General features: G+C 52.9%; 1 protein-coding gene across 1 annotated transcript in view; it reads right to left on the bottom strand.

Annotated features, from left to right (window-relative positions):
- Tnrc18 (trinucleotide repeat containing 18) overlaps positions 1 to 26718 on the bottom strand; it is a 91865-nt gene that overhangs the window by 47947 nt on the left and 17200 nt on the right. Inside the window, 9 exon segments of the mRNA XM_052168745.1 lie at positions 571 to 1000; positions 1838 to 2028; positions 2487 to 2633; positions 2853 to 3058; positions 3343 to 3439; positions 12263 to 13376; positions 13378 to 13892; positions 15666 to 15791; positions 18764 to 18919. Of these exon segments, the coding sequence (XP_052024705.1) occupies positions 571 to 1000; positions 1838 to 2028; positions 2487 to 2633; positions 2853 to 3058; positions 3343 to 3439; positions 12263 to 13376; positions 13378 to 13892; positions 15666 to 15791; positions 18764 to 18919 (2982 nt within the window).

Raw genomic sequence — 26718 nt, 5'->3', positions numbered from 1 at the left:
GACGTGTGCTTGGCCTTAGCACGGCATGACACCAAATGGCTCCAGAGGAGGGCAATCCCGGTGCAAACTAACACAGCACTGATACGCCATTCTGAATTAGCACCCAAATACAACCTCACGAGGACACATACCCCAGCCCCGAAAGCCACCTGCAGCTAGTCCTGATGACCACCAGGCACTGGGACAGCACCTGTCGGGAGTCAAGGACGCTGCCCGGATGGGTACACGCAGCATTTACAGGTCTGGCTTTTTACTATGCTTTGAGCATCCATCCCCCTGCAGGGACACCATCAGGCCTATGTCCCCTGCACTCCACTTACAAGGGACAGGGAAGAAATCTCAGCTGCCATTCATTTCAGAGTTGGGTAATAGGCTCTACAGAGTACTCAGCAAGAGTGAGTGAGTGAGTGAGTGAGTGAGTGAGTGAGTGAGTGAATGAATAGAACCAGTGAATGAATGAATGAATGAAGCCAGTGAATGAATGAATGAATGAATGAATGAGCAAATGAACAGACCAGCAGAGAGAGGAAACCAGGCCACCAAGGAACACTCAGGATCTCAGCGTCCCACCTGTGAACAGGGCCTGGAACGGGCTGGGCGCCTCCTTCTCCAACTCCAGGTCTTTCTTCTCCACCACGTTCTCGGGAGCCTCTTCCTTGCGGGCGAGCCCAGGGGTGGGAGGCGGGGAGGCAGGTGGTGGGCTGCTGGGGTGCGAGCTAGGTGTGGCGGGGTAGGTATAGGCCGGAGGCTTAGACACATCCTCTACCTTCTGGATGACCTTGGCCTTCAGCGAGGTCACGGGGGAGGCTCGGGGAGACGGGGGTGGGCTCACGGCCTTGCTGTGGCTGCTTGCCGGGCCGGCAGCCAGGCCGGCAGACTTGCGAGGCAGCAGCCCGGGGCCTGCAGCACTCAGGCCGGCCTTGCCCGGGGTCTCCAGGCTTCTCTTACTCATCTTCTCCTCCATCTCTGTGCGATGCTCCTGTGCTTTCAACCGTTCCTGCTAAGGACCGGGAGATGGGGTGGGGTCAGCATGGCGGGAACCATCGCCTGCCCAGTCCCAGGAGCTTCCTGCTCCAGAAAATATCAGGCAAGATCCAAGGTCCAGGCCACCCAGCCCTCCCCGCCCCAAGGTAATCAATCCACCACAGACATTCTACCATGGCGCACATGTAATAAACGTGGCATTCTACAGAACCCAGAGAGCGGGCCGGGGGCAGGGCACAGCGCCCTGGGTGTTGCGAGGAGGGGCCATGGCCCGAAACTCCTTGACAGCAGGCAGGTAGAGATCTCCATCAGGACGCTGGCCCAGCTGGGACGCTCTCAGTTAAAGCAAGAAGCCCTTGACAATAACGGGAGAGCCCACGCCTTGGCACCACGCACTGTGCTCATGACGGAGTACTTAGTACTGACTCAGTACTAAGTTGCATTATCTAAGCACCTCAGTGGGGACATATCTGAGAAACCTAGCTCTGCAAAAGCCAGTACCCAAAGCACAGGACAACTCCACACACCTGCTGCTCCTGTGGACCCCTGGACCTAAGAACTGAGTAACTACCTACTCCTAGTACCCCAACTTCCTGGAAGCAGAAACTTCTAGACCATAGATAGAGATAACTTCCAAAGACAGAGAGGATCCTCTGAGACCCTTTGGGTATTCCCAGAACAAGCACCTCCAATCTACAGGTCAAGTCTTGGGTTTCTTTCCACTGCTCACTGGGGTCCTTATATGTTCCCGGTGCCATCCATGACACCCAAGGTCTCTCTTCAGATGCTTCTTCCTACAGGGAGCCCTCCCTGATTGCCACTACCTTCAGGTTGTGCAGGGCCCAGGACTCACCACCAGCTGTGCGCTCCGCTGCAGCTCCAGGGCCTGTGCCGCCTGCTGCTGCAGGTAGAGCAGCTCTTGCTGCCGCAGAAAGTGCTGCTGGGAGAAGAGCTGCAGCTGCTGGGCGTGGTGCAGGGGGCTGCGGCCTGGCGGGTAGAGGGCCGGCCAGAGGGGAGGCACTGCCGCGCGCTCCATCAGCTCAGCTGTGAAGACAAACACCAGGGGCTACACCCACAGCCCCAGCTCCTGGGCGGGCTCCCACCCCATTTCCAGAGGGAGACACTGAGGTCCAGTGCAGACACAACAGGCACCCGCTGGCTTCCCCAGGCTGGAAGATCACCCCTCACCCTACATTTGCGTGCGCCACAACTCTGCCTGAACCCCCATGTAGGATGGAGCACGCGACCCTGCAGAATGATACCAAAGCCACCACGGGAACTATACTCTGTGGTCTGCAGAGTGGGCCCCAGAAGGGACAAGGACACCCAGTCTCCACAGGTGACCCTAAATGAATTCTCACAGAATTCCCAAGATCTGCTCTCTGGACACAACTGAGGTCCGGGCTTCCCTGGACACCCTTGTCCCCACCCCATACACAGAGCTGTTCCATCTCCATGGGTAGCCAGAAGAAGTCCCTGGCTGTGACTCAGGGGCCACTTACCAAAATGAGGCAGGTGATCACTAGGGATAACCACCAGCTGGCCAGACTGGGGGTCCCTGACGAACTGGTAAGCTGACGGTAAGGAGCCCCCTAAGCCAGGTGGAAATGCAGGGGCCATGCCCTGGTGCAAAGAGGGGGGTCCCAGGCCTAGGGGGAGAAAGCCAAGTTTACACAAATGTCAGGAGGTTCCCAGCCCACTGACAGCACCGCAGTCCCTGATGTCCACTGAGAATATGCAAAGGAGCCTTAAGAGTTCAGGCAGACTGGGGACAGGTATGTCACCCCACCTTACGGGGAGCCAGAGAAAGAGGAACTCGGTCCCAGCTTTCCCCCCTCCAGGAAAGAAACCCCACAAGCTACACTCACCATAAGGGTGTCCGGCAAGCCACATGGATGTGCTCCCTGAGCGAGGCAGCCAGGGGTTCGTGGCCAAGTGAGCCGCGGGATCAGCAGACCAGCGTCCTGAGCCTGCCAGCGTCGGGCCACCGGTCACCATGAGGTTAGGGTTCAGACCATTGGGAGCGCAGCTGGTGGGGTGTAGACGGGCCAAGTCAGCCAGCTCCTTACTTTCTCTACAAAGGGAGACAGAGGTATGGGAACAGTTGATAGCTCAGGAATGGGGACGGAGTGAGAGAGAGCCACCGCCCAGGGAGCTGACAGGCACTTAGAGCGAGCCTGGGGTCAGCGAAGGCTCTTCACAGTGGCTGGAGAGGCCTTGAGTCACATGACAGACAAGCCTAAAGTAACTGGCTCTCAAGGACCATGGCAGAGCAGAGGTCACCGCATCATCCCTGCTCCAGGAGCTCCCCCCACCCCCCACCCCACCCCCGCCCTCACAGGCCCCCCAAGCCCTCACCGGAGCAGCTTCTCCTGGTCGCGGTCCAGCCGTGTCCCTAGCAGCCGATCCTCACGGTGCCTGACTTGATTACAGTCATCATCAGCCCGGCCATGCCCTGGGGACCAAAGGTGGCAGTGAGTCCCCAGCCAGCAGTAGTCCAGACTCCCATTACACCTTCACAACCCTCCCCTCGTCTACAGAACCCTCCAGCAACCCCAGCAGCACCGTCCCTCAGGACCCCTGAACCCCACTGAGGGGGTCTTTGACCCAACAACTTTCCATCCGTCCTTCACACCCCACAAGCCTGTCTGCCACTCACCTGTGGTGAAAATCACACTAGCAAATACAAGTTTATTTATTTTATTTTATTTTATTTTATTTTATTTTATTTTATTTTATTTTATTTTATTTTCGAGACAGGGTTTCTTTGTGTAGCCCTGGCTGTCCCGGAACTCACTCTGTAGACCAGGCTGGCCTCGAACTCAGAAATCCACCTGCCTCTGCCTCCCAAGTGTTGGGATTAAAGGCGTGCGCCACCACCACCTGGCTCAGATACAAGTTTAAACACAATAAAAATCTATCAAACAGGCACGGTGGTACATGCCTTTAACCCCAGAAAAAAAAGTGGGGGTATGGGGCACAGAGGAGGCTTGGTGGACCAAGGTACTTTCTACCAAGCCTGAAGACCAGAGTTCAAGTTTAATCCTCTAAACCCACAGAGGAGAGACCTGGACTCCTGCAAAATATCCTCTGACCTCTACATGTGCACAGTACCGTGCCCAGGCCTATACATATGCATGAACACACAAAACTGACGCCATTTTCTTTCATTTTTATTTATTTTAGGCTTGTACATGGTATGCCCATGTGTCTACATATGCTATCCTCAAGTCTGCATGATGTGCTAGGAGTCCAGAGAAGGACGGCTCCACAATAACCCCTAGAGGCCACTGAACCATCTCTGCGGCCCCAAGAAATATACTTAAGAATTAAAAATGACAGGGAGACCCTGGTAAAGGTGCTTGTGCTAAGCCCGATGACCTGAGTTCAATTCCCGGAACTCACATGGTAGAAAGAAAGGGAATCGGCTCCTACAGGCTGTCTTCTGACCTTGACACACATAGGCTAACATGGTAACAAGTCCACATGTATATGTACACATGCGCGCACATACACACACACACACACACACACACACACGCACGCACGCACGCACGCACGCACGCACATGATCAACAAACATGCTATTATCGAGGAGAAAAGGCTAGGAATGGCAAACGGCGTGCCTAGCAGCCCGAGGTTGCATGCCCCCTGTAGGGAGGTGCCAGGTATACACGGCAAATTAAAGTCAATTTGGGCTACGTAAGCCTCTGTCTCAGTAAATAAATAAACTGATCAAAGCAGTCAGCCTTAGCCTGGCCCAGCAATGTCTCAGGTGACAGAGACCGCCAACACAGATGACTCAGAAGTGCCACTGAGGACCCTCTCTGGGTACCCTTGACAGGGTCTAAAGTAGGCCATGTTCAGGACCCTCACAGGTCAAGATCCCACTTGAGATACAGCACCTGAGCTCCTGCACCCCATCTATCATCTCCCTGCACCCCGAAAACTTCAGAGTCCTGAAGAGCACTGTCCCCGCCCAAGACAAACTCAGAGTCTGCAGAGCCTTCTGGTCTCCCCGGGAAGATGGAGCTGCAGCCATCCAGAGCCACAGAAGGGCTAGGATAGAGGGCGGTCCTGTAAGCACAGGACAGGAGCTCAGAGATCACGGCCACGTGAGCCCAGACAGCCCAGAACCAAACGTGCTAGAGAGACAGCCAAGCAGCCTCCTGTGGGATGGGGCCAGTCTCTAGAGGCAGAGACAGTAGGGCCAGAAGTCTTCCTGAAGTAATGCTCAGGATTGCCTAGGACATCTAAAACACAGGCCCAACTCAGAAAAACCCTGACCAATTTTAAGTGGTGAGAGTGGTCAGAGACGGGTCAGGGAGGGAGGTGGCCCTGGTCCTCGAAGGGTCCTTTTCCCCAGAGCCACAGTCACCAAGTTCTTAACTTACACGGTTACAGTGACTGGATGGATGAGGAACGAAAGGGGGAGGGAGGGAAAATAGGAAGCAGAGAGCAATACCATGTACAGATGGGGGCAGAGGAGAGGAGGCCCAGTCAGGACACGCCTTACCTCTGAGGCCCTGAAGTTCTCGCTCTGACTGGTCCATCCTGTGATGGTCACTACTGTCAGCCTACCAGGATCTATAATCACCTAGCAGGTGAGGCCCTGGGCATGCCTATGAGGGGTCTCCACAGAGCTTTCACGACAGGCAGAAAGTCCCAGTCCTGAAGGTGGGCAAAACTACTCCCTGGGTCACTCGCTGACTTAGCCTGGGTAAGAAGTGGCATGGCCGGGGAAGGCTCAGTGAGCAGAGGCTCTTGTAAGCAAGCCTGGCAGGCCAAGTTCGATCCCTGGGACCTCCTAGGTGGTGGACGGAGAGGAGAGATCCCTGCAAGCTGTCCTGTCCTTGACATGTGCATGCCTTCACACAAGACAGACAGACAGACAGACAGATGCAAAAAGATTTTTTTAAAGAGAAGAAAGTGGCTGCACGGGCAGCTCAGCAGTTAAGAGAACCTGTTTCATCATTCTAAGAACTAGAGTTTAGGCCCCAACACCCACGTAACCAGTCAGGCGTCTGGCACACACCTATAACTACAGCTCCAAGGGACAGGAGACAGGAGGATACCTGGGACTGCCTGCCTGCCAACTGAGCCAAGAAGGCTTGAGCTCCAGCTCTGAAGAGAGAGACCCTGCTTCAAAGACATAGGGGAGGGCTAGAAGGTGACACCATACCCTCTTCCAGTCTCCGCATGCACCTGCACACACATATACGCACACAGATAGATGTGCATAAATCAGTAAATACATTTTTTAAAGGAGAAAGCGCGCTGAGCCCCAGCATCTACCGCTCTCTGCTTCCTGACCACAGATGCACAGTGACTGAGCAGAGTTCCCCCGCCGTGATACCCTGCACACGCAAACCACGAGCCAAAATAAACGCCTCCTTCCTTCCTTCCTTCAATAATGTTTTTGTTGGATATTCCATCAGAGCAACCAGAGAACTAACACACACACACACACACATGCACACATGTACACACACACACGCACACACGCACGCACGCACGCATGCATATACACACCCTTACCCTTAAGCACAATAACAGCAGAGCAGCAGGTTCTAACAAGAAGCTGGGATGACAGCTGGACTGGTAAAGTGGTTACTGTGAAAATCATGGGGCTGGAGAGATGGCTCAGCAGCTAAGAGCACTAACAGCTCTTGCAGAGGTCCTGAGTTCAAATCCCAGCAACCACATGGAGGCTCACAACCATCTGTAATGGGATCTGATGCCCTCTTCTGGTGTGTCTGAAGACAGCTACAGTATATATATATATATATATATATATATATATATATATATATATATATATATATATATATGTGTGTGTGTGTGTGTGTGTGTGTGTGTGTGTGTGTGTATACACACTAAATCTTGAAGGAAGAAAGGAAGAAAGAAAAAATGAAGACCCGAGTTTGAATCTCTACAACCCATATTTTAAAAATGCACAAGCCAGACATTGGTAGTGCACGCCTTTAGTCTTAGGCCTTGAGAGGCAGGGGTAGGTGGATCTCTATGATTTTGAGGCTGTCCTGGTCTACAGAGTGAGTTTCAGGATACAAACCTTGTCTCAAAAAACAAAACAACAACAAACCTCAAAAAGGTAGAAAAAACTGAGGAAGACACCTCTGACCTCTGGACATAGACACACACACACACCCCTCTGGACACAGACAGAGGCAGACACACACACACACACATATACCACACCACACCACACCACACCACACACACCAATGGCAGAACTAGAAGAGGCTGTACCGGGAACCAGGGGGAAACTACAGCTCAGAAGGGAACAGCAGGTTTGAGGCAGGGCGCAGGCACAGAGAGCCACCCAGGGTTCCACAGCTGTGCCTGGAAATCAGAGCCTGATCTCATGCTTCCTTGTCCCAGGGGAGACGCCACGTCAACCAGGCTCGCACGCTCCCGAGGGCTCAGCCATATGGGAAGGGCACGTGCCACCAGTCTCCGTGTCTGAGACCAGCTGTGGGGACAGGCACTTGCTGCTGGGGCCCCAGAGGGGGAGGTACCGGGAGCACACTAGGCTGGGGCCACAAGTCCTCTGTACACCCTGACTGGATTGCCCTGGGCTACTTCCTGTCCCAAGTGTCACCTGCCGCTAGACACCAACAACTCAGAGCAGCCTTCATGCCCAGGGCCACTAGGCAGAGCTCCAGGTCACTCTGCAAACTGGCTGGCTCGCAAGGAAACGTGACATGACTGTGGCACCTGGCCCCGTGCTCCGAGCGAGGGGCTCCCTGTGACCTCTAGGCTCAGCTCGCAGTCACTGTGAAGAGCCAAGGCCCTGCTCTGGGCTCACACCATGGGGTCTGGATGTCCCATCCAATCTCTTCATGCGAGTCACACGTGTCTCTGCCCTAGGGATGTGTACGCTTTCTTCCCTCCACACAGAATGCCCTTCCACAGAACCATTCAACACAACTTCAGCTTCCATCATTGTCTCCTCCAGGAAGGAAGGAAGGAAGGAAGGAAGGAAGGAAGGAAGGAAGGAAGGAAGGAAGGAAGGAAGGAAGGAAGGAAGGAAGGAAGGAAGGAAGGAAGGAACTGCCCTCACCACCGCCCCTCCATCACCTTCCTCATTCACCTCCCTCACCCTGCTGATCACAGCATGAGCGACTGTTCACCACCCAACTACCAGCACCGGAGCATAAGCACTGCGCACTGCTCAGGTCCCAAGCAGGCCACCCATAGCCCCTCAGCCATCTCCTCTCTCCACAACACCGGGCAGAGAGAAACTCAATCAACAAACAGTACATGCCAAGAAGGACGGGCATCCCGAAGAGGGGGAGATATGGAGAAGAAAAGGCACCCGTGAGCACCTGAGGCAGGAACCTACACAGGAGGAGCAGAGAGGAGCCAAAGGGAACAGAAAGAAAGGGGTCTGAAAAGAGAACTCACCAGTACAGGCCTTGCCTAGAATCCCCAGTGAGGGGCTGGGGGCGTGGCTCAGTGGTAGAGCCCCTGCCTAGGATCCCCCAGGGAGGGGCTGGGGGCATGGCTCAGTGGTAGAGCCCCTGCCTAGAATCCCCCAGGGAGGGGCTGGGGGCGTGGCTCAGTGGTAGAGCCCCTGCCTAGAACCCCCCAGTGAGGGGCTGGGGGCGTGGCTCAGTGGTAGAGCCCTTGCCTAGAATCCCCCAGGGAGGGGCTGGGGGCGTGGCTCAGTGGTAGAGCCCCTGCCTAGAATCCCCCAGGGAGGGGCTGGATACTGGCAAAATTACAGCCAGTAGGATGCATACATTAGACAATGGTTTTCATTCCCAACAGAGAAAAAAAGCAACAGATAACAACAAACAACTTCTCAGCCCAAGCTTCAGCCACACCCTCTTCTCTTTGCACAGGCACTTATGAGCCTTTGGGGCACAGGTATTTTACACACTCAATCATGAACCACCCTAAACACAAGAGGAATACCCTACCATGTCATAGAACCCTACTCAGACTAGAAGACTTGCCCCCTGTCATTCCATCCCAGAATAATCAGGCACTGCTGTAAACCCCCATCATCAGAGGACCGGCGTCCTGGTGAGGTATCCCCGCCCAAAGCAAGAGGATCATTTAGTCAGTCAGCAAACATCCACCAGGCACCAGTCACTTAGACCTGCATACTGGGGGAATTCAAAGGCAGGACAGACATGGTGCACATCCTGATACAAAGTCCAAAGTCTCAGATGCTGTGGAGTCACGGGGACATCCAGGCACAGTCAACAAAGGGACAAGGAGTGCTCTGCCAGGAAAACAGGCACAGGCCAGCTGGAGTATTGGGTGATATAAAGAGAGATACCACTTTGAGTGGGGTGTGGTCTCACAGGCCTTTAACTTCAGCAGAGACAGGGGGGTCTCTGAGAATTCCAGCCCAACCTGGTCTGTGTAGTGAGTTCCTTCCTCATCAGGGTTGCACAATGAAACCCCCATCTCCAGAAATAACAACCGTGAGGGAAACAGACCCAGGCACAGCACTCTCTGCCCCCGGGGCAGGGTGAGTCCAGAAGTCGGCTCTGACATTACAGAAGGGTCAGAGGTGAGACAGAACACCTGGCCTTGCTAGGTTGTCTGGGAAATAGGACTTCAATGATTCCAGGAAGAAGGCCTCAGAAGGGGCTGCTTGCAAAGACCTCAGAAGGCAGCAGGAGGCAGGCAGGGGAAGGCAGGGGAGGAGAGGGACCCAGGAGACAGCAGGAGGTACGTGTACAAGGCTTCTCAGTGTATCTATGGGTGTCTAGTCTGGAAATTACCGTAAGGGAGCATCTTTCCTTCGTAGGTGACCCTGGGCTGTGGTCTAGGAGGCTGGGGACAAGAAACAATGGCTGCCTTGAGATGTCCAGCTGGACACGACCTTTCCCGGCCTTCGTTTAGCCTGCTGTGACATCATGAGGGTGCACCCGAGGGGTTTCAGTGCCTGGACCCACAAGACCCTCGGCACAGCAGCAGGCTGACATAGTCCAGGGCTCAATGAACAGGGGGAAGATAGGTCTCCAAAATACACGAGAACTCAAGGACACTGACCAGCTTACCAAGTTCTGGGGAAAGATTCGCGCGCACCCGCGCACACACACATACACACAACTAATAATAAACAAATCATTTTACAAAAAAAAGGAACAGCAGCCGGGGTGCCGTTGTGACGGCTCAGCAGGTAAAGGGGATGCGAGTTCCCTTTCTCAGCTCTGTGGCACTAACACACACGTGACCCACACACATGGACAGTTTTGTTTTGTTGTGTTTTCAGTTAAAAAAGATTCGCCAAAGCCTGTCAGGAAGCCTCCTCTACTGTTCACAAGTGTTCATTCATTCATTCATTCATTCATTCACCTGGTTACCCAGCGCCTACTATGCCCCAGGCCTCACGTTGATTGGACTCCAGAGGCACTGAATGAGTCAACGCCCAGCTCTACCTCACAGGAAGACTCAGCATGGAAGGCTTACGGTGGGTCTATTCCTAGGAATCCCTCGGACAGAACAAAGCGACTCAAAACAGCACAGAGGTGCTTACGTGCAAAAATATTCCACACAGCGTTCTCCACACAAAAGAGAGCAGGCAAAGACTTAAAATGCCCACTGGGGAACGGAGACCTAACTACAGCGCCTGCTGGTGTGTGCTCTCCACGGAATATTAAAGGCCGTAAAAAAAAAAAATGATACTTTTAAAGAGTCTGACATCTCAGGAGAAACAACCCACACTGTGATGCAGGAGCGACGCCTAAGACCTGGGCTGCGCCATGCTCGCCGCTCTGCGGGTACACACAAATTGCACAGGAAAATGAATTCAGGGACAGCCAAGAAAGTGTTTGGGGTGCTGGGGGAACATAATGGTCTTTTTCTTCTCCTCTCCTGCACTCTACGCGTCTATGTGGATAATGGGAAAGGCAATCAAAGTTTCAATAGCAGCCGCGATGGGCAAGTGGGGAACAGGCAAGCAGTACCGGGAGAGGGGGGAGGGAGGGAGGGAAGGAGGGGGGAGGACGGAAGGAGGGGTATAAGGAAGGGACACTTGGGAGAAAAGACTCAGAAACCAGCCAGGGATCCCAGCACTCCAGAGGCAGAGGTGAGTGGATTTCGGTAAGTTCGAAGCCAGCCTGGTCTATATAGTAGGTTCCAAGCTAGCCAGGACTGACCACACTGTGGAAACCCATCTTTATACAAAACAAAATAGGGCCGGAGAGATGGCTCAGAGGTTAGAGCACTGACTGCTCTTCCAGAGGTCCTGAGTTCGATTCCCAGCAACCACATGGTGGCTCGCAACCATCTGTAATGAGATCTGACACCCTCTTCTGTGTGTCTGAAGAGAGCAATGGTATACTCATATACATAAAATAAATAAATCTTAAAAAAAAAAAATAGGTGCTGGGCGCACACCTTTAATCCCAGCACTCAGGAGCAGAGGCAGGTAGATTTCTGTGACTTCGAGGCTCACCTAGTCTACAGTGAGTTCTTGGGCAGCCAGGGCTATCCAGAGAAACCCTGTCTCAAAAAAACCAAAAGAACGAAAAACAAAACAAATAAACAAGAACAACAACAAAACAAAGAGAGCCAGACCTGAGGCAGATAATCTGGAGACGCTCCCGGGCAAGCCAGGCTGGCGTCTGCAGCCCCAACAAGAGAGACTGTCACCTGCCAGTCAACTGACGCGGAGTGTAAGGGCACCTGCTGCCAAGCCTGAAGACCTGGGTTCCATCCCCAAACCCCCCCCCCCCCACACACACACACACACAGACACAGGAATATAAGAGAGCCTGTCTCAAATACAGAGCAAACACCCAAGGTTGTCCTCTGACCGCTACACACGCACACCACACGGCAACACCACACCCACACCCAACTTTTAAGAAGAGTGGAGACTAGTCCTGGTTTAATTCCCAACTATTAAGGAGAGAGGTCACCAGTTCAAATCCCATCTAGACTACATAGCAACTCAATGAACAATGGGGGCTGGAAGTGTGGGTCAATCAATGGTTAGAATACCCGCACAGCACTACATGAACCAGTGTTTCCGGGGCACACGCTATTACCACGACACCCAGCACTCAGGAAATGGAGAAAAGGGGAATAAAAGTTCAAGACCATTCTTGGCTGTAGAGTGAGTAAGCTATATAGAGAGTCTATATAGGCTGCCCCTCCCCCAAAATAAAAGGAGGGGTGAGACGGCAGAGCACCTTGTGTATCTTGTGCATGAGATCCTATATTTTCAAAACCGCCGCCGCCCGCCTCAACCACCACCACCACCAAAACAATAACAGGACCCAGCACCTACCTTTGACGTTGTTCAGTGACAAAGAACGTTCCTGGTCTGCCAGCCCAGACCCCAGCCGGCTACTGCTCCCACTGTCCTTCTGCCGGGCCACAGCCACGGCAATGCCAACGGGCGGGTGCCTCACTTCGGCTTCCCCCTGGGCACCAGCGGCCTCTCGCCCAAAGGCCTTGGCACTCTCGGGTCTCTCTGGGTCCCGTTTCAGCTGCCGGCCCCCTCCAGTTGTGGGGACCCCGGGGTGTGTGAGCCGGGCCTGGGCTCTAGGGGGTCCGGCAGACGTGGGTGTAGGTTCAGGTTTCATAGTGCCCAGGCCTCCAAAGGGGCTCTTCTTCCCGCAGCCACCAGGGCGCACTGCCACCGCCTCCCGAGCAAAGCTACCGCTGTATTTGATGAGGCTCTGCATAGCGGAGGCCTCTCCGGCGGCACCGTGGGCTGCGGCGTGGAGGTCGGCGCCGGGCCTGGCACAGGTGGCCGAGGCCCGGGGCACTGCCCCCCCGGGGTCCAGGTAGGCCTTTTTGGATGCTGTGGCAACAGCAGCTTCCTCTTCGGCTCTGCTGGCATGGTGGTGCTGGGCTGCCAGGACAGCCATCTGCGTGGTGGCAAAGTTGCCCAGTTCAAAGGGTTTCCACTTGTGCTCCGGGCCGGGGGGTCGGGAGGGTTCCAGGCCAAAGAGCTTAGCAGCCTGCTGGGCGGCGGATGAGCTCAGACCTCGGGGCGCTCGCTCGCAAGGCCTCGGATCAGCCTCGGGCTTGAGTAGTTCCTTGGGGGGCAGGTAGGCTCGGGCATCCGGGGAGGAGCGGGAGGAACGGGCTACTGGAGGGCCATCCGATGGAGGCGGACGCTTGAGGGAGCGGATGACCGAGCTTTTCTCCCGCAGGACCTCCGGTCGCTCCAGTCGTGGAGATCCGGGTGGGCCTTGCAGGACCCCGGGGCGGCCTGGTTCGCGCTCCCGGGTCCGGACATCACGAGCCTGGGATGCTATCTGGATGGGTCCCACACGCTCATCAAAGGCCTCCACAGAAGGCACAAAGGTGGGCGCCACCACGCGGTGCTCACGGCCTGGTTCACGGAACACGGTGTAGACACCTGCTGGTGTCGAGGAAGGGGGTGCGGGGGGGACCCTTGGGGGGCAGTGGTGGTGGTGGCGGTAGGGGAGACCCACAGGGCCTTGCGGCAGGCAGCAGGGCCTCAGCCCGCCGCAGCAGTCGAACATTCTCCTCCTGCCTGGCCACCTCCTTGGCACCTCCACGGCCCAGCTCGGCCACCAGTCCCGTGTCCACCACTCCATTGCACAGGCTCAAGGCGGATGGCTGCAGTGCGCCCTTGGCTTTGGCCTCGGCCAGAAAGGGAGACAGGCGCTCAGCCAGGCGTGAGGATCCTCGGTCCTGGCGGCCCTCAGCTCGGGCCTCCTGGGTCAAGTCCACCACACCACGGGCCCCGGACACCTCCTCACGTGCCCGAGGATCTTTCTTGCCAAACAACGGAGGAGGGTCTCCACCACGGCCTGAGCGATCCTTCCCTGAACCCTCCCGGGAGGAGCCTTTGGCTGGACCGCCTGAGGAGTGGCCACTAGGAGTTCTGGATGAGGGCGTGTGAGCAGGTAGGGTCCCCGGTGCGGGCAGATAGAAGCCATCTAGGGAGAAAAGGGCACAGTGAGCCAGGACCATTACCCAATGCTAACCTCCAGACGTCCTCCCTTCACCCCAGAGAGAGAATATGCAGGGGCCTGGTCCTTCAAAGAGAAGCCAGGCATGGCCGGAAAGTGAATAGAAACCTGGCTCTTGGGGGCTGGAGAGATGGCTCAGTGGTTAAGAGCACTGACTGCTCTTCTAAAGGTCCTGAGTTCAAATCCCAGCAACCACATGGTGGCTCACAACCATATGTAATGAGATCTGAAGCCCTCTTCTGGGGTGTCTGAAGACAGCTACACTGTACTTACATATAATAAATAAATAAATCTTTAAAAAAAAAAAAGAAAGAAAGAAACCTGGCTCTTGCCAGGTAGCAGTGGCACAGGCCTTTAATCCCAGCACTTGGGAGGCAGAGGCAGGTGGATTTCTGAGTTCGAGGCCAGTCTGGTCTATAGAGTGAGTTCCAGGACAGCCAAGGCTACACTGAGAAACCCTGTCTCGAAAAAAACCAACCCCCCCCCCCAAAAAAAAGGAAAGAAAAGGAAAGAAAGAAACAAACAAACAAACAAACAAACCTGGCTCTAACCATCTTATCCTCCCAGGCCTGTCTCCTCATTGGTAAAGGAAGAAAGGCCAAAGGTCATTTTTAGAGCTATCCAGAGCTGATTAAAAGGTAAACTCAAGGACAACTGAGGGGCCCTTGGGGCTGGGTCTCGGTGATGGTTTGTATATGCTCTTCCTGGAGAGTGGCCCTATTAGAAATGTAGCCCTGTTCAAGTAGGTGTGTCACTGTGGGTGTGGGCTACAAGACCCTCACCCTAGCTGCCTGGAAGCCAGTCTTCCACTAGCAGCCTTCAGATGAAGATGTAGAACTCTCAGCTCCAGCACCATACCTGCCTGGATGCTGCCATGCTCCCACCTTGATGATGATGGACCGAACCTCTGAACCTGTGAGCCAGCCCAATTAAATGTCATCCTGTATAAGATTTGCCTTGGTCATGGTGTCTGTTCACAGCAGCAAAACCCTAACTAAGACAAGGTCTCAAAAAAGCATTTTTGAGGCCTAGAATTCAGGAAGTAAAAGCAGGTAGATGTTAGATTTAAGGCTGTCCTTGGCTGTGAACTAAGGTCTAGGCCACTGTGGACTACATGAGGCGAGAGAGAGGGGGGTGGAGAGAAAGAACTAAAGGAGGGGGAGGGGAAGGACAGACCTATAAGATGCTTCAGTAACAATGTCTGCCCTCAAGCCTGAATACCTGAGTTTGATTTGATCTCCAGGCTATTTGGTGGAAAGAGAGAACTCTAAAAGTTGTCCTCTGATCTACACACACATATGTGAAAAAAGGAGGGAAGGAAGGAAGATGATTCAATTATTAATTTTAAATTAAAAGAGGAAAAAAATATTGATGAAGGGCCAGGAATGGCGGTGCACATCTTTAATCCTAACACTTGGAAGGCTGAGACAGGTGGATCTCTGTGAGTTCAAGGCCACCCAGGTCCACATGGTGAGTTCCAGGACAGCCGGGGCTACAAAGAGAAACACTGTTTCCATTTTGAAAAGGAAACCTTGGGGAAGGGGCTAGAGGGTTCAGCTCAGTGGCAGAGCCCTTTCCTAGCACCAGGCTCCATCCTGGGCCCCCCCCCCAAAAAAAGAGGTAAATACAGCATACAAGATACCTGGAACCCCAAAAAGGACCCCCTGAGAAACCCCCAGGGAATCACTCTGCCACCCCCTCCCTGCTTAGCAACAGCCCCACCCCTTCTTGCCCCCTTACCTTTCTGGGTGTCGAAGATGCTGGGCTGACCCAGCTGGCTGAGGAGGGGGCTCCCACTGCTGGGGGGATCCAGGTGGTTCAGGTGGAGGTAGGATGGATACAGCCCACTGGGCAGGTGGGAAAAACCTAAGGAGAAAAGACAGAGCGGTCTACACTACTCACACTAGCCCACGAACAGCCCTCTAACATTTGCTTCCCCTTGGGAAAAGCCACGGCGCGGGCTTGTCAGTCCCCTGGTACAAGAAGCTTATTGGTTAACACCAGTTCTGATGGCAACAATTGTCCCACCCGTCCCCCACCCCAAACCCCTGCCACTTCAAGCCTTCCATGAGGCCCAGGAAATCCACAAGGGCTTGGATACGCGGTCAAACGCTCTGGGATCAAAGTCAGAAAGGACTTAACCAAGAGGGGACTCAAAAGCCGCTATTCTGATTTAAAGCAACCCTGAGACCACTGCCCTCTCAGTTTACAGATTAAAAACAGCAAAGCAAAGCAAAACAAACAAACAAACAAAAACAGAGTCAGAGTAGACCCCTGTCTCTAACAGCAAAGTGCGTCTAAACCTGGCTTTGAACTGAAGTCACGGAACCCTAAGGCTTAGACGCAACCTCAGTAGAGTGCGGACTCTGGATGAACAGCTTTCTGTGGGCCTGCTCTCTGCTGTGTGCCTCAGAACCGACTGCTTGCCTTCTCTGAACACTGAAATCAGCATCTCTAGCTGCGCAGTCTTGCAAGGAGGACCTCTTAAGTTCCCTAAAATGCCTCTTACAGTGAGGACCCAAGGGAGAGAGAGAGAATAGTATGACTTCAAAAAGGGGGTGTGGCCACAGGTGACAAAGGAACAACTAGGGGCAAGCAGGGAATAGAAATAGGGCACCAGGGGTCAGGCAGAGCCAGGGACTGGCGTCCTACTGGGCAGCAACAAGGGACACACTATACCTGGCCCTAGTGTGAGGTCTGTCTAGGGTCAAGGATACGAGGCTTGTCCCTGGCCATCCCTGAGAACTGATGTCCTTTCTTCCACCAGCACCTGATCCATACAGACCACCAGATGGAGCTGCGGATGGCACTCTGGATGCCTGCCTGATATGCGTGACTTCCTGAATTTGAGTCCTCATGACCCCCAAATAGACACTACATAGGCTGCACTCTAGTGATCCTGACCACCCGAGAGACTGAGGGCAGGCAGTTCAAGGCTAGCCTGGGCAACTTAGTGAGAACCTACTACAAAATAAAAAACTAAGGTCAAGAGCTAGAGAGATGGCTCAGCGGTTAAGAGCACCGACTGTTCTTCCAAAGGTCGTGAGTTCAAATCCCAGCAACCACATGGTGGCTCACAACCATCTGCAAGATCTCATGCTGTCTTCTGGGGTGTCTGAAGACAGCTACAGCAGGCCTGGAGTGAGAAGAAAAAGTACCTGAAGATAGCTACAGTATACTTACATATATAATAAATCTTTTTTTTTTTTAGTTATTAAAAGTTTTTAAAAACTAAAAAAAAAAAACAAAAAAAAACAAAAAACAAAACTAAGGTCAGGTGTGGTAGTACATGCCTTCAATCTGAGCATTCAAGAGGCAGAGGCAGGTGAATCCCTGTCAGTTTAAGGCCAGCCTAAGCTATACAGTAAGACCCTTTATCTTAAAACAAACGAACAAATATATGGGGGTTGTCCAGAGTGGTGGCTTCACACATGTAATTCTAATTCTTGAGAAGCAGAGGCAGGAGGATTGCTGCCAATTCATGACCATTCTGGTCAACCCAGTGAGTCCCAGGTCAGCCCACCCTACTTAGCAAGACTATCTTGAAAAAAACAAAACGAGACACAAGAGTCCTCTTCGAAAGCCACAGAATAAAACAGACGCCCAGTCCACAGTGCCGCAGTTACACGCCAAACCAATGCTCAGCTGCAGGTGGCGGGTCCTCTGCAGGTCCACTGCAAGTAAGATGGGCACTCCGGCCCCGGCCCCAGCCCCAGTCCCGGCCCCCAGACCCAGACCCAGGTGCTGCAGAGGATGGAGGGGACAGACCTAAGCACACAGCCCCAGAACCAGGTTATGCCTGTGGTGTATGCTTGTGTGACTGTCAGCACCTGGAGAAGAACTGAGGAATGAGCTGATGACACAGCAGAGGTAGCCTGTGCTCTTCCAGGTCCCTGCTCTACAAGCTAGCTGAGCTCGGTGGGAGGAGCTCAGTCAGAGCCCCGCCCACACCAGCAACCTTCCCGCCAGCCTGAGGCAGACATCCAGCAGAGGCCACACAGTCTCCAAGCATGGCTCATCCCTGGATTCCCGTGCCTGTCCTAAGAAGCCCAAGAAAAATGGCTTTAGTGACTTTCTCTGTACAGGAAAGACCACTCTGTTATGCCTGACAGTGACACCTCTAACTGGGCAAAATATAGCAAGTCCACACCCCAGTGCTGGTGGGCATTCATTCTGCCTCCAGCCTCAGGAGATAGGGAATGGCCCAGACAGTCAAAAGCAGACAACAGGGGCCTCCTAGAGCTACAATATCCTGGGTTCTAGGTGAGCCCAGGAGGCCCACTAGATGTTAAGAGGACCCTAACCTCAACAACCCAACAACCCAAATGCACCAGAGACAGAGGTGGGGGAGGGGGGCCTTAGGTCCTCAGGTTCATTCAATTCTCAGTTCAGTACTGCAAAGAAAATGGCAGGGAGGGGGGAGAGGCCAGAGTACCTAGGCCGAGGCTCCCCACAATAATGGGGGAGGGGGGAATAAGTGTGTGGGAAGGTGTTTCACTGAATATTCACCGGTCCCTGCCCTCACAGTGCACACCACGTGATCAGGGAACAACCACACAGGTAAAGCTTTGGTCTTCCATCACAGTATCAATGGGAACTTGACTGAGCAGCAGAGGAGGAGGAGCCAGTGGGCTGGGGTGAGAGGCTGCAGACAGAGGCATGAAAGGCTTGTGCAAAGGCCCTGTGGTAACAAAATAAGCGCTAAGTGCTAGAGGGGACACACCCGGAGGCCATGGTGAGAAAGGTGTGGAGAATGGTGTTGGGGACATTAAATTGCCATCACCGTGGAGACAGCAGCCCAGCAGCCCTCGGCCCCTCCCATCTGGCCCACTCCTTACCTTCATGGGTGTGGGCAGCCCACAGCTGCACCATGGGCAAGTTGCTGGGGGTGGGGGAGCGGAAGGAGAGGCCAGAGGGCAAGGACACCGGGCTTCCCTGAGATGGGGTCGAGGGCCCCATCCCACTGGACACAAAGCTGCCCAAGAAGGCCTCGCCTGCAGAGAAAAGGGAGGGGGGTCCCTGTCAGGCAGCCAGTAGACCAGGCTATGCCACCTGGACCACCGTCCCAAGGCCCTCCACTGCATAAAGCCTTCACTACCGGAGACATCAAGAGGCGTCCCTTGGCCAGCCCCAGCCATACCCCTATGGGCCCAATCACCACAGTGACCAAGAAAGAAGGCCAGACGCCCCACCCGCACCCCCAGCATCCATAAATTCTTTTACTACCCTGGCCGCAGATGGAAGGAAGCCAGAGTCAGTCAGGAATGGGGGGGTAGGGGGGCGGGGTCTCCCAAGGACTGCCCAGGCCACAGAGTAAGAGAGGCAATGGTCACTGAAGAAAAGAGCTCATATTTTGAGCTCAGCACAGGACCCTGTCCAGAGACCAACGTCCCCAAGGAGCTCATGGTCACCCAGGATGTACAAGAGCCTCTGAGTGTCTAGTGACTGCATATGCCTGTGTAACTGATGGGGAAACTGAGGCCCAGGAAGACGACGCCTCAGCTCAGCTAAGGACTAGCAACTCCCTGCACACCCAGCAAGGCATCTCAGAGCCCTTCATGATGGGCCTGAGAGGTGGAATGAATCACCAAGGAAATTGCAAACAGCAGAAGTCAGGAACGCTGGCATGCACAGAATACCAGCTGCCCTTGGACACTGAGGTCCCAGGGCTGTAGGTTCTAAGCCAGCCTGGACTATGAGGTGAGCCCGTTTCAAAAAAAAAATGTTTAAAAAAGATGAATCCTGCTGGGCGGTGGTGGCACACGCCTTTAATCCCAGCACTCGGGAGGCAGAGGCAGGCAGATTTCTGAGTTCGAGGCCAGCCTGGTCTACAGAGTGAGTTCCAGTACAGTAAGGCTACACAGAGAAACCCTGTCTCAGAAAAACAAAACAAAACAAAACAAAAAGATGGATTCTATCATGATACCTCACATCTGTTATCCTAACACTCGAAGTGGAGGCAGAAGAACTGCTGCAATTCAAGGCCAGCCTGGGGTGCACAGCAAGTTCCAGATAATATGGGCTATATATAGGGTGAGACCCTGTCTAAAAAAAAACTCGACCAAAGTCAATTTGGGGGTGTAGAGTGCCTGCCTAAGTATGCATGAAGGACTAGGTTTAAACTTCAGTACCTAAATAAATAAATAAATAAAATTACAAAACAAAAACAAGATAGGAAGAAGACATACATTTAACAAGAATTATATAACAGATCACACGTATTCGTTTTAGGAACAACAATAGTAAATAGGCCAGATGTTCCGTGGGTGACTCAAACTCTCCCCAGGACACCCTGCAGGAGAGGGCGTGGAGCCCTGGGTCCAGTACTCTAAACAAGCTCCCACCAGGTGCCCATCCTGGTTGGTCTCCAGAGGAAAGCTCTGTGTAAGTTCTCAAGAGCTTCTCTAGTCCCTGAGAGGTGGGCGCTGTTTGCAGACAATGCAGACAGGATGTGTGGCTCCGATGCCAGGGGCCCTGCCACCGGTCGAAGCCACAGGGATCTCAGAGACTCCGCCCACATACATACGCAGTCCAGTTTCTGGGTCCCTGAGAGCCCTCCCATGTAAGCCCTATACAAAGTGTCCACTGACCGCCTCCCTAGGGAGATAAAATTCCAAAATACGTCCCCAGGCCCTTGGGGGTACACATGGGAAAACTGAGTCAGAGCAGAAGCTGGAGACCGCACACACCCTCGGATCGCACGCCTGTCACCATGACCTACACTCAGTCACCCATCACTGAAGCCCAGTCCCTCACCAAAATCCAGCGCCAACTCCAGTGGCCCAAGGGCCCTTGTAGCCGCTCAGCACATCCATGTAGCCCAAGCCTGGGAAGGTAGGGCCTCTGGACCCTGCCAAACCCCAAGCTTCCTCCTTGATGTGGCAGACGGCCGGTAGAAGGCTCCGGAAGCCAATAGCCAGGGGTTTGCGCAAAGGCTTACATCAGCCACCAGTTCTTCCTGCCTGGGCTGTGCGGAAGCAGAGGGTGCAGGCCTGCCCCTGCCTGGGCTTGTGAAACCCAGCAAGCAGCACCCCAATCCAGAGAAGCGTTGGCGCCCGGATGCCACTAACGGTTCCTGTCACCACCAGGGCTCAACTACCTCCTCCCAGGCTGGGGTTGGTGACAGCTGGGGATCCCAGCCACCAGGCAAGCCAATGATCCTCTCGGGTCAGAGTTGCAATCCTAAAGTAGGCACAGGACAGGAGTGGTGGCATAGGACAGTTAGAACTACTCAGGATGCTGAGGCAAAAAGGAAAACTCGGAACCACTCTGCACTGGAGTGAGTCAATGCTCGGAGGGACAACTCAGATGGTCTCCATAAAACGTAGAAAGAGCTGGGAAGGACAGCTCAGCAATAAAGACCCTGCCTAGAATTCCTCAGTAAGGTGTTTGAGGTATCAGTGGGAGAGCCCCTGCCTAGAATCCCCCAATGAGGGGCTGGGGGCGTGGCTCAGTGGGAGAGCCCTGCCTAGAATCCCCCAGGGAGGAGCTGGGGGCGTGGCTCAGAGGGAGAGCCCTGCCTAGAATCCTCCAATGAGGGGCTGGGTGGAGCTTAGTGGTCCAGCCCCTGCCTAGAATCCTCCAATGAGGGGCTAGGGGCGTGGCTCAGTGGTACAGCCCCTGCCTAGAATCCTCCAGTGAGGGGCTGGGGGCGTGGCCCAGTAGCCAAGCACACACCTAGCATGATCAAGGCCCTGGGTTCCATTCACAGAAGCTTAAATAGCTCCTACAGAACAGTCACGCCAAAACCACCAGCCCCATCACCCTGCCCGACATCCTCAGCAAAGCCACAAGCATAGCTGCGTCTGTCAGACGCAGGACTGGGTAAATGAACAACACACGGCGGAGACCAAGGAGCTGCAGGCGCTCCATGCTGTGGGACGTGCGGCCACTGACCATGTGTCACGCCTAAATCAGAACTGCAACCCTGGGACCTGAAGAACTGTACGTTCTAGTTTATTAAATCTCAATTAATTTAGATTTAATTCAGCCATGTTCTAGGCTGAAGGTCTTTTCCTGGCTAGAAACTGAAGGAGTGGACATGAACCGTCGTCTCTGTGGGGAAGAGCTGGGGACACAATGAGATTCCGAGACAGAGCGAAGCCACATTCTAGTTCCTGGGCTCATGTGTGTGTGTGTCACATGTTCACTCAGCATGTGCACACGCAGAACATCCTCCTGCCTCCAACTTATTCACTCAGACAGCATCTCTACTGGGCCTGGATCGAAAGTCCCAGTGACCCTCTTCACCCCAGAAACAGCCTAACCACACCCACCTGTTAATGTGGGTGCTAGGATTTGAACTAGGATGGTCCCTGAATACCATGGAGCCGTCTCCATGACAAAGTCTTACTATGTAGCCCAGGCTGGCTCCCTGCGTCAGGTGGTCCTCCTGCCTTAGCCTTTCTGAGTGACAAGATCACAGGCGCGTACCACCACTCCTAACTCATGGCTGTCATCCTGGCCAATCTGTAAATCTCCCTGGGCTATGGGAAGTACATAACACTGTGAGACCGTGTTATATATAACTATATATTACATGTGTATGGGTTTGTACCCAGGTGTGCCTGTGCACACAGAGCCCTGAAGTTGACCTCAGATGTCTTCCTCAGCCACCGTCCAGCTCTGATTTGGTTAGAACGGCTGGCTAGCAAGCAGCAGGCATCCTCCTGTCTCAGCCTCCCCAGAACCTGGATTCCAGGCAGGTGATGCATGCCTCTTGTGGTTTTTCACAGGGGTGCGGAGTATCAGTCCAGGCTTGATGCTTGTGAATGCCATTTCCCCCACCAGCACACCTCCCAAAAAAAGAAAGAAAAAAAAGCCAAATGCTTATCTCACTCAAGCGCAGAGGCAGGCCCGAACTTGTTTAGCTTTTAAGATCAGAACGTTCATCCAAAGCGGCATTAAAACTCCAAGCTTCGCGGCTTCCAAACCTCAGGTATCTTTGCCCACACGTCTTACAGCCCTTTCCGGATCCAGGCTCACAGCCCTGAAGCCCTGGGGCCCAGGAACCTAGTTACTCATTTTGCATATTAAGAAATTAAAGACAGGAACAAATGCCTTTAATCCCGGTATTTGGGAAGCAGGGAAAGGCAGATCTCTGAGTTCAAGGCCAGCCTGGTCTAGAGAGTGAGTTTTTCAACAGCCAGGACCACACAAAGAAACTTTTTTCTCAAGAAAAAAGTCAGATGTGGGGACACTCCCATGTCATCCCCAGGCTAAGGAAGTAGAGATGGACAGATCCCTAGGGCTCAGTCAGTCTAGCCAATTCCAAATCAGTCTAGCCTATTCCAGACCAGAGACCCAGCTTCAAAGAAAATAAACAGCTTCCTGAATAATATCTTTCAAAGTTGTTCTCCAGCCTCCAAACACAGGCATACCTACCCCCCACATACACACACACTTAAAAATAATAAAAAATAAAAAATCAGAAGTAGACGGGCTTTGCAGGTCAGCTGAACATCATACATGAAGCCCAGTTCTAGCATCTGAAGACCGGAACAAGTCTTCAGAAGTTGAGGGTTAGCAAGGGGCCTCCTGCTCAGTCAGGAGCAACACTCGGTTGGTGTCTCTTGCTTCTTGTGCAAAGATTTAATGACATCCCATAAAACTCCCAACTTTCCCGAGTCGTTTTCCTACACACCAGGCTGTGTGCCAAGTGCATACCTCACCAGCTCCAGTAACCCCATGCCCATCACGGAAGGAGTTAGTCATACTGCGCCCAGTTATGAAAGACAAAGAAAAGACGCTGTGGCTTGCCCCCAGGTCATCATGAGGGGAAATCCAGACACTGTACTTCCTTATCGGCTCTGATACTTCAATAGACAGCAAGGGACACTATCTGTGGGGATCTGGGGTGCAATCCTCTCAGAGACCTGGATGCCACTGTAGGTGCTAGTGGTATGGATGAAATCGGGAGGAGACCTACAGCTGACTGTACTTGTGATTTCAACAATAATCCAAAAGTGCTGGGTATAAACTCCAGGAATAAACAACGGGCTGGGTTTTAAATCTCATGCCATTCCGAACGGCCTGATGGGACCCTGCCTGTACCCTTCTAATCTATCCTGCTCGTAAGTGAACCATCTCTCTTTCCAACACCATGGGACAGCCTGAGGCTCCGTGAGACCATCTCAAAGGAGAAGGGTGAATTCAACATGAAGCCAGATGGGAATATAACGGAAGTCCATCTCGAATAGACAGACAGACAGATATAGGTAACAGGAATTTTAGGTATTTTGAGAAACCAGTTACACTACTTATATTAAAGTGTGCTTGTGGGCCAGCAAGATGGCTCAGCAGGTAAAGGGGCTTGCCAACAAGCTGACAACCTGAGTTCAACCCCTGACCCCCTAGATGGTGGAGGGAGAGAACTTCTCCAAGTTGTCCTCTGACCTACACTCATGCACGATGGCATAAATGCACACACGGATGTCCGCCACAATAAAGAAAAGGAAAATCATTTTTCAGAGTATGTCTGTTCTAACTGTCTTTTAAAGTATTTATTGTTTTAACTATGTGGGCATGGGTTTATATCCATGGGATTAAAGGTGCCTCATAGCTACGGGTGGTTCTGAGCTACGTAGCTGCTGGGAACTGAACTCAGGTCCTCTGCAAAAGCAGTAAACGCTCTTGCCTGCTAAGCAGTCTATCTAGCCCTTATTTAATTTTTGAGACAGGGTCTCATGGATCCCAGGCTGATCCCTAAACTCTCTATGTAGCAGAAGATAACCTTGAACTCCTGATCCTCCTGCCTCTGCCTCCTGAATGCTGGGATTACATGTAAGTGCCACCACCGCGCCTAGCTGCGGCATTGCTGGGAAAACCCAGAGCTTCCTGCATGCTAGGCAGATGCCTATGAAAGGAGCCCTGATCATTCTATTATGCAACTAATCTCCACTGCTTGGCTCTTCCAAGTTAATCAGAGTTATGAATATGTAAGAAAATCTGCACACCTTTAATCCAGCGCTTGGAAGGCAGAGGCAATCAGGTCTGAGTTCTACGACAGCCAGGGCTACACAGAGAAACCCTATCTCAAAAAAAAAAAAAAAAAAAAACATCACTGCCACCACCACAACAAAAAGGAAAGAAGAAAGAAAATCCACAGGCCATATTCAGATTGGTGCTACCTGCAGTCTCAGAGTCTCAGGTGCACACAAATGATCTTGGAAGCCATCCCCTGAAAGATGACAGGGGCCTCCCAAGACTACACCAGGCTCAGCACCTAAGGGCCTTTGCACAGCAGCTGGGAATCTATCTTCCGTTAGACAACCGGAAAGGACCGCACAATGACACATCAACACACAGAAGGAGGCGCAACTCTCCCCACCCTATTCCCAAACATCCCAAGCTGTCGGTCCACCAGTCTCACTTCCCTGTTTACCTGTCCTGCCCCACGCTGCTCCCCAAGGCCTGTGGCAGGGAAGCCAACCACAGTGGCTCTAGTCCTTTCCAGAGATTAGGACACACAGGCTTGGCCTGCCAAAACCACACTACTCAAAGCCTGTGTGGGAATGCTCACCTGTAATCACAGACATTAGCAAGCAGACCAGGATGAACGGCAATTCCCCATCTCAAAGTACAACGCCTCCCAACCCCCAAAAGAAGCAATGCTAGGACGACGGTGTATGCCTATGATTCCAACACTTGGAAAGTGGGGGCAGGATCAGTGTACAATATCATCCTTGACGGCATAGCCAATTCAGGGCCAACCTGAGATAGAGACCCTGTCTTAGAGGGAAAAAAATGTAAGGCAGGCTTGGAGACTCTGTCCTTTAATGCTAACCTTTGGGGGAAATTTGAACAGTTATCTGCATGCCTGGAGCATTGGAACAGCGTTCCCAAATAGTCCACAAACAAAAATTGCCCAAGAGTTCTTCAGTGGGTGAGTGGCTAAACAAACTGTGGTGTGCCTATGCAGTGGAATATTACTCTGCCAGAAAAAAGGAAAGTGTCCTCTTTCAAAGGAAAGGGCAAATACTTCCTGATGCACATGTTGATAAGGAATCCAGAACTATCAATTCAATAAAGAAGAAGCTGAAGGGTAGGTGCCAGGGGCTGGGGAAGGGAAGGGAGGAAGAAGCCAAGGGGCGAAGACTGGCTGTACAGTGTGAGCGCACTGAACTACGCAGTTAGAAATGAAAACAGAGCTGGAGAGACGGCTCAGCAGTTGAGGGTGGTGACTGTTCTTCCAGAAGACCAGGGTTCAAATCCCAGCACCCACAAGACAGTTCACAACCGTCGGACTCCAAGATCTGACACTCTCGCATACAAATACACGCAGGAGAAACAGCAGTACCCATAAAATAAAGATCGATTTAAAAACAAAATAAAGAAAATTAAAAAGAAATAAAATCGTGAGGGAGGGAGGGAAGGAGAGAGGGAAAGAAGGGTGATCGAAAGCCCATTCATTACCCCAGCGCTGAAGGAGAAGGCGAGTGTGCTCTGCGTCAGCCTGGGCAGAATAACACCAGAGCTGTGTAAGTTAATAAAAGTTGAGTCCGCGATGTGAGACGGTTCAGGGGGTAAAAGTGCTTTGTGTGAAGTGTGAAGACCAGAGTTCAAGCCGTGGATGATCCAACACTGAAAAGAAAGGACTGACTCCCTAAAGAAGCTGCCCTCCACATGTAGTATGCTCTCTCTCTCTCTCCCTCCCTCCCTCCTTACACACACACACACACACACACACACACACTACAAATTTTTAAGTAAACAAAAGTCAGCTGGTGAGAGGGCTCAGCAAGTAAAGGGCTTACTACCAAGTCTGATGACCTGAGTTCGATCCCAGGGACCC

The sequence above is a fragment of the Apodemus sylvaticus genome, chromosome 22, assembly GCF_947179515.1.
Source record: "Apodemus sylvaticus chromosome 22, mApoSyl1.1, whole genome shotgun sequence".
In the NCBI taxonomy this organism is placed as follows: Eukaryota; Metazoa; Chordata; class Mammalia; order Rodentia; family Muridae; genus Apodemus; species Apodemus sylvaticus.
The sequence above is the reverse complement of the archived record's forward strand: the minus strand, read 5'-3'. Positions and strand labels throughout refer to the sequence as shown.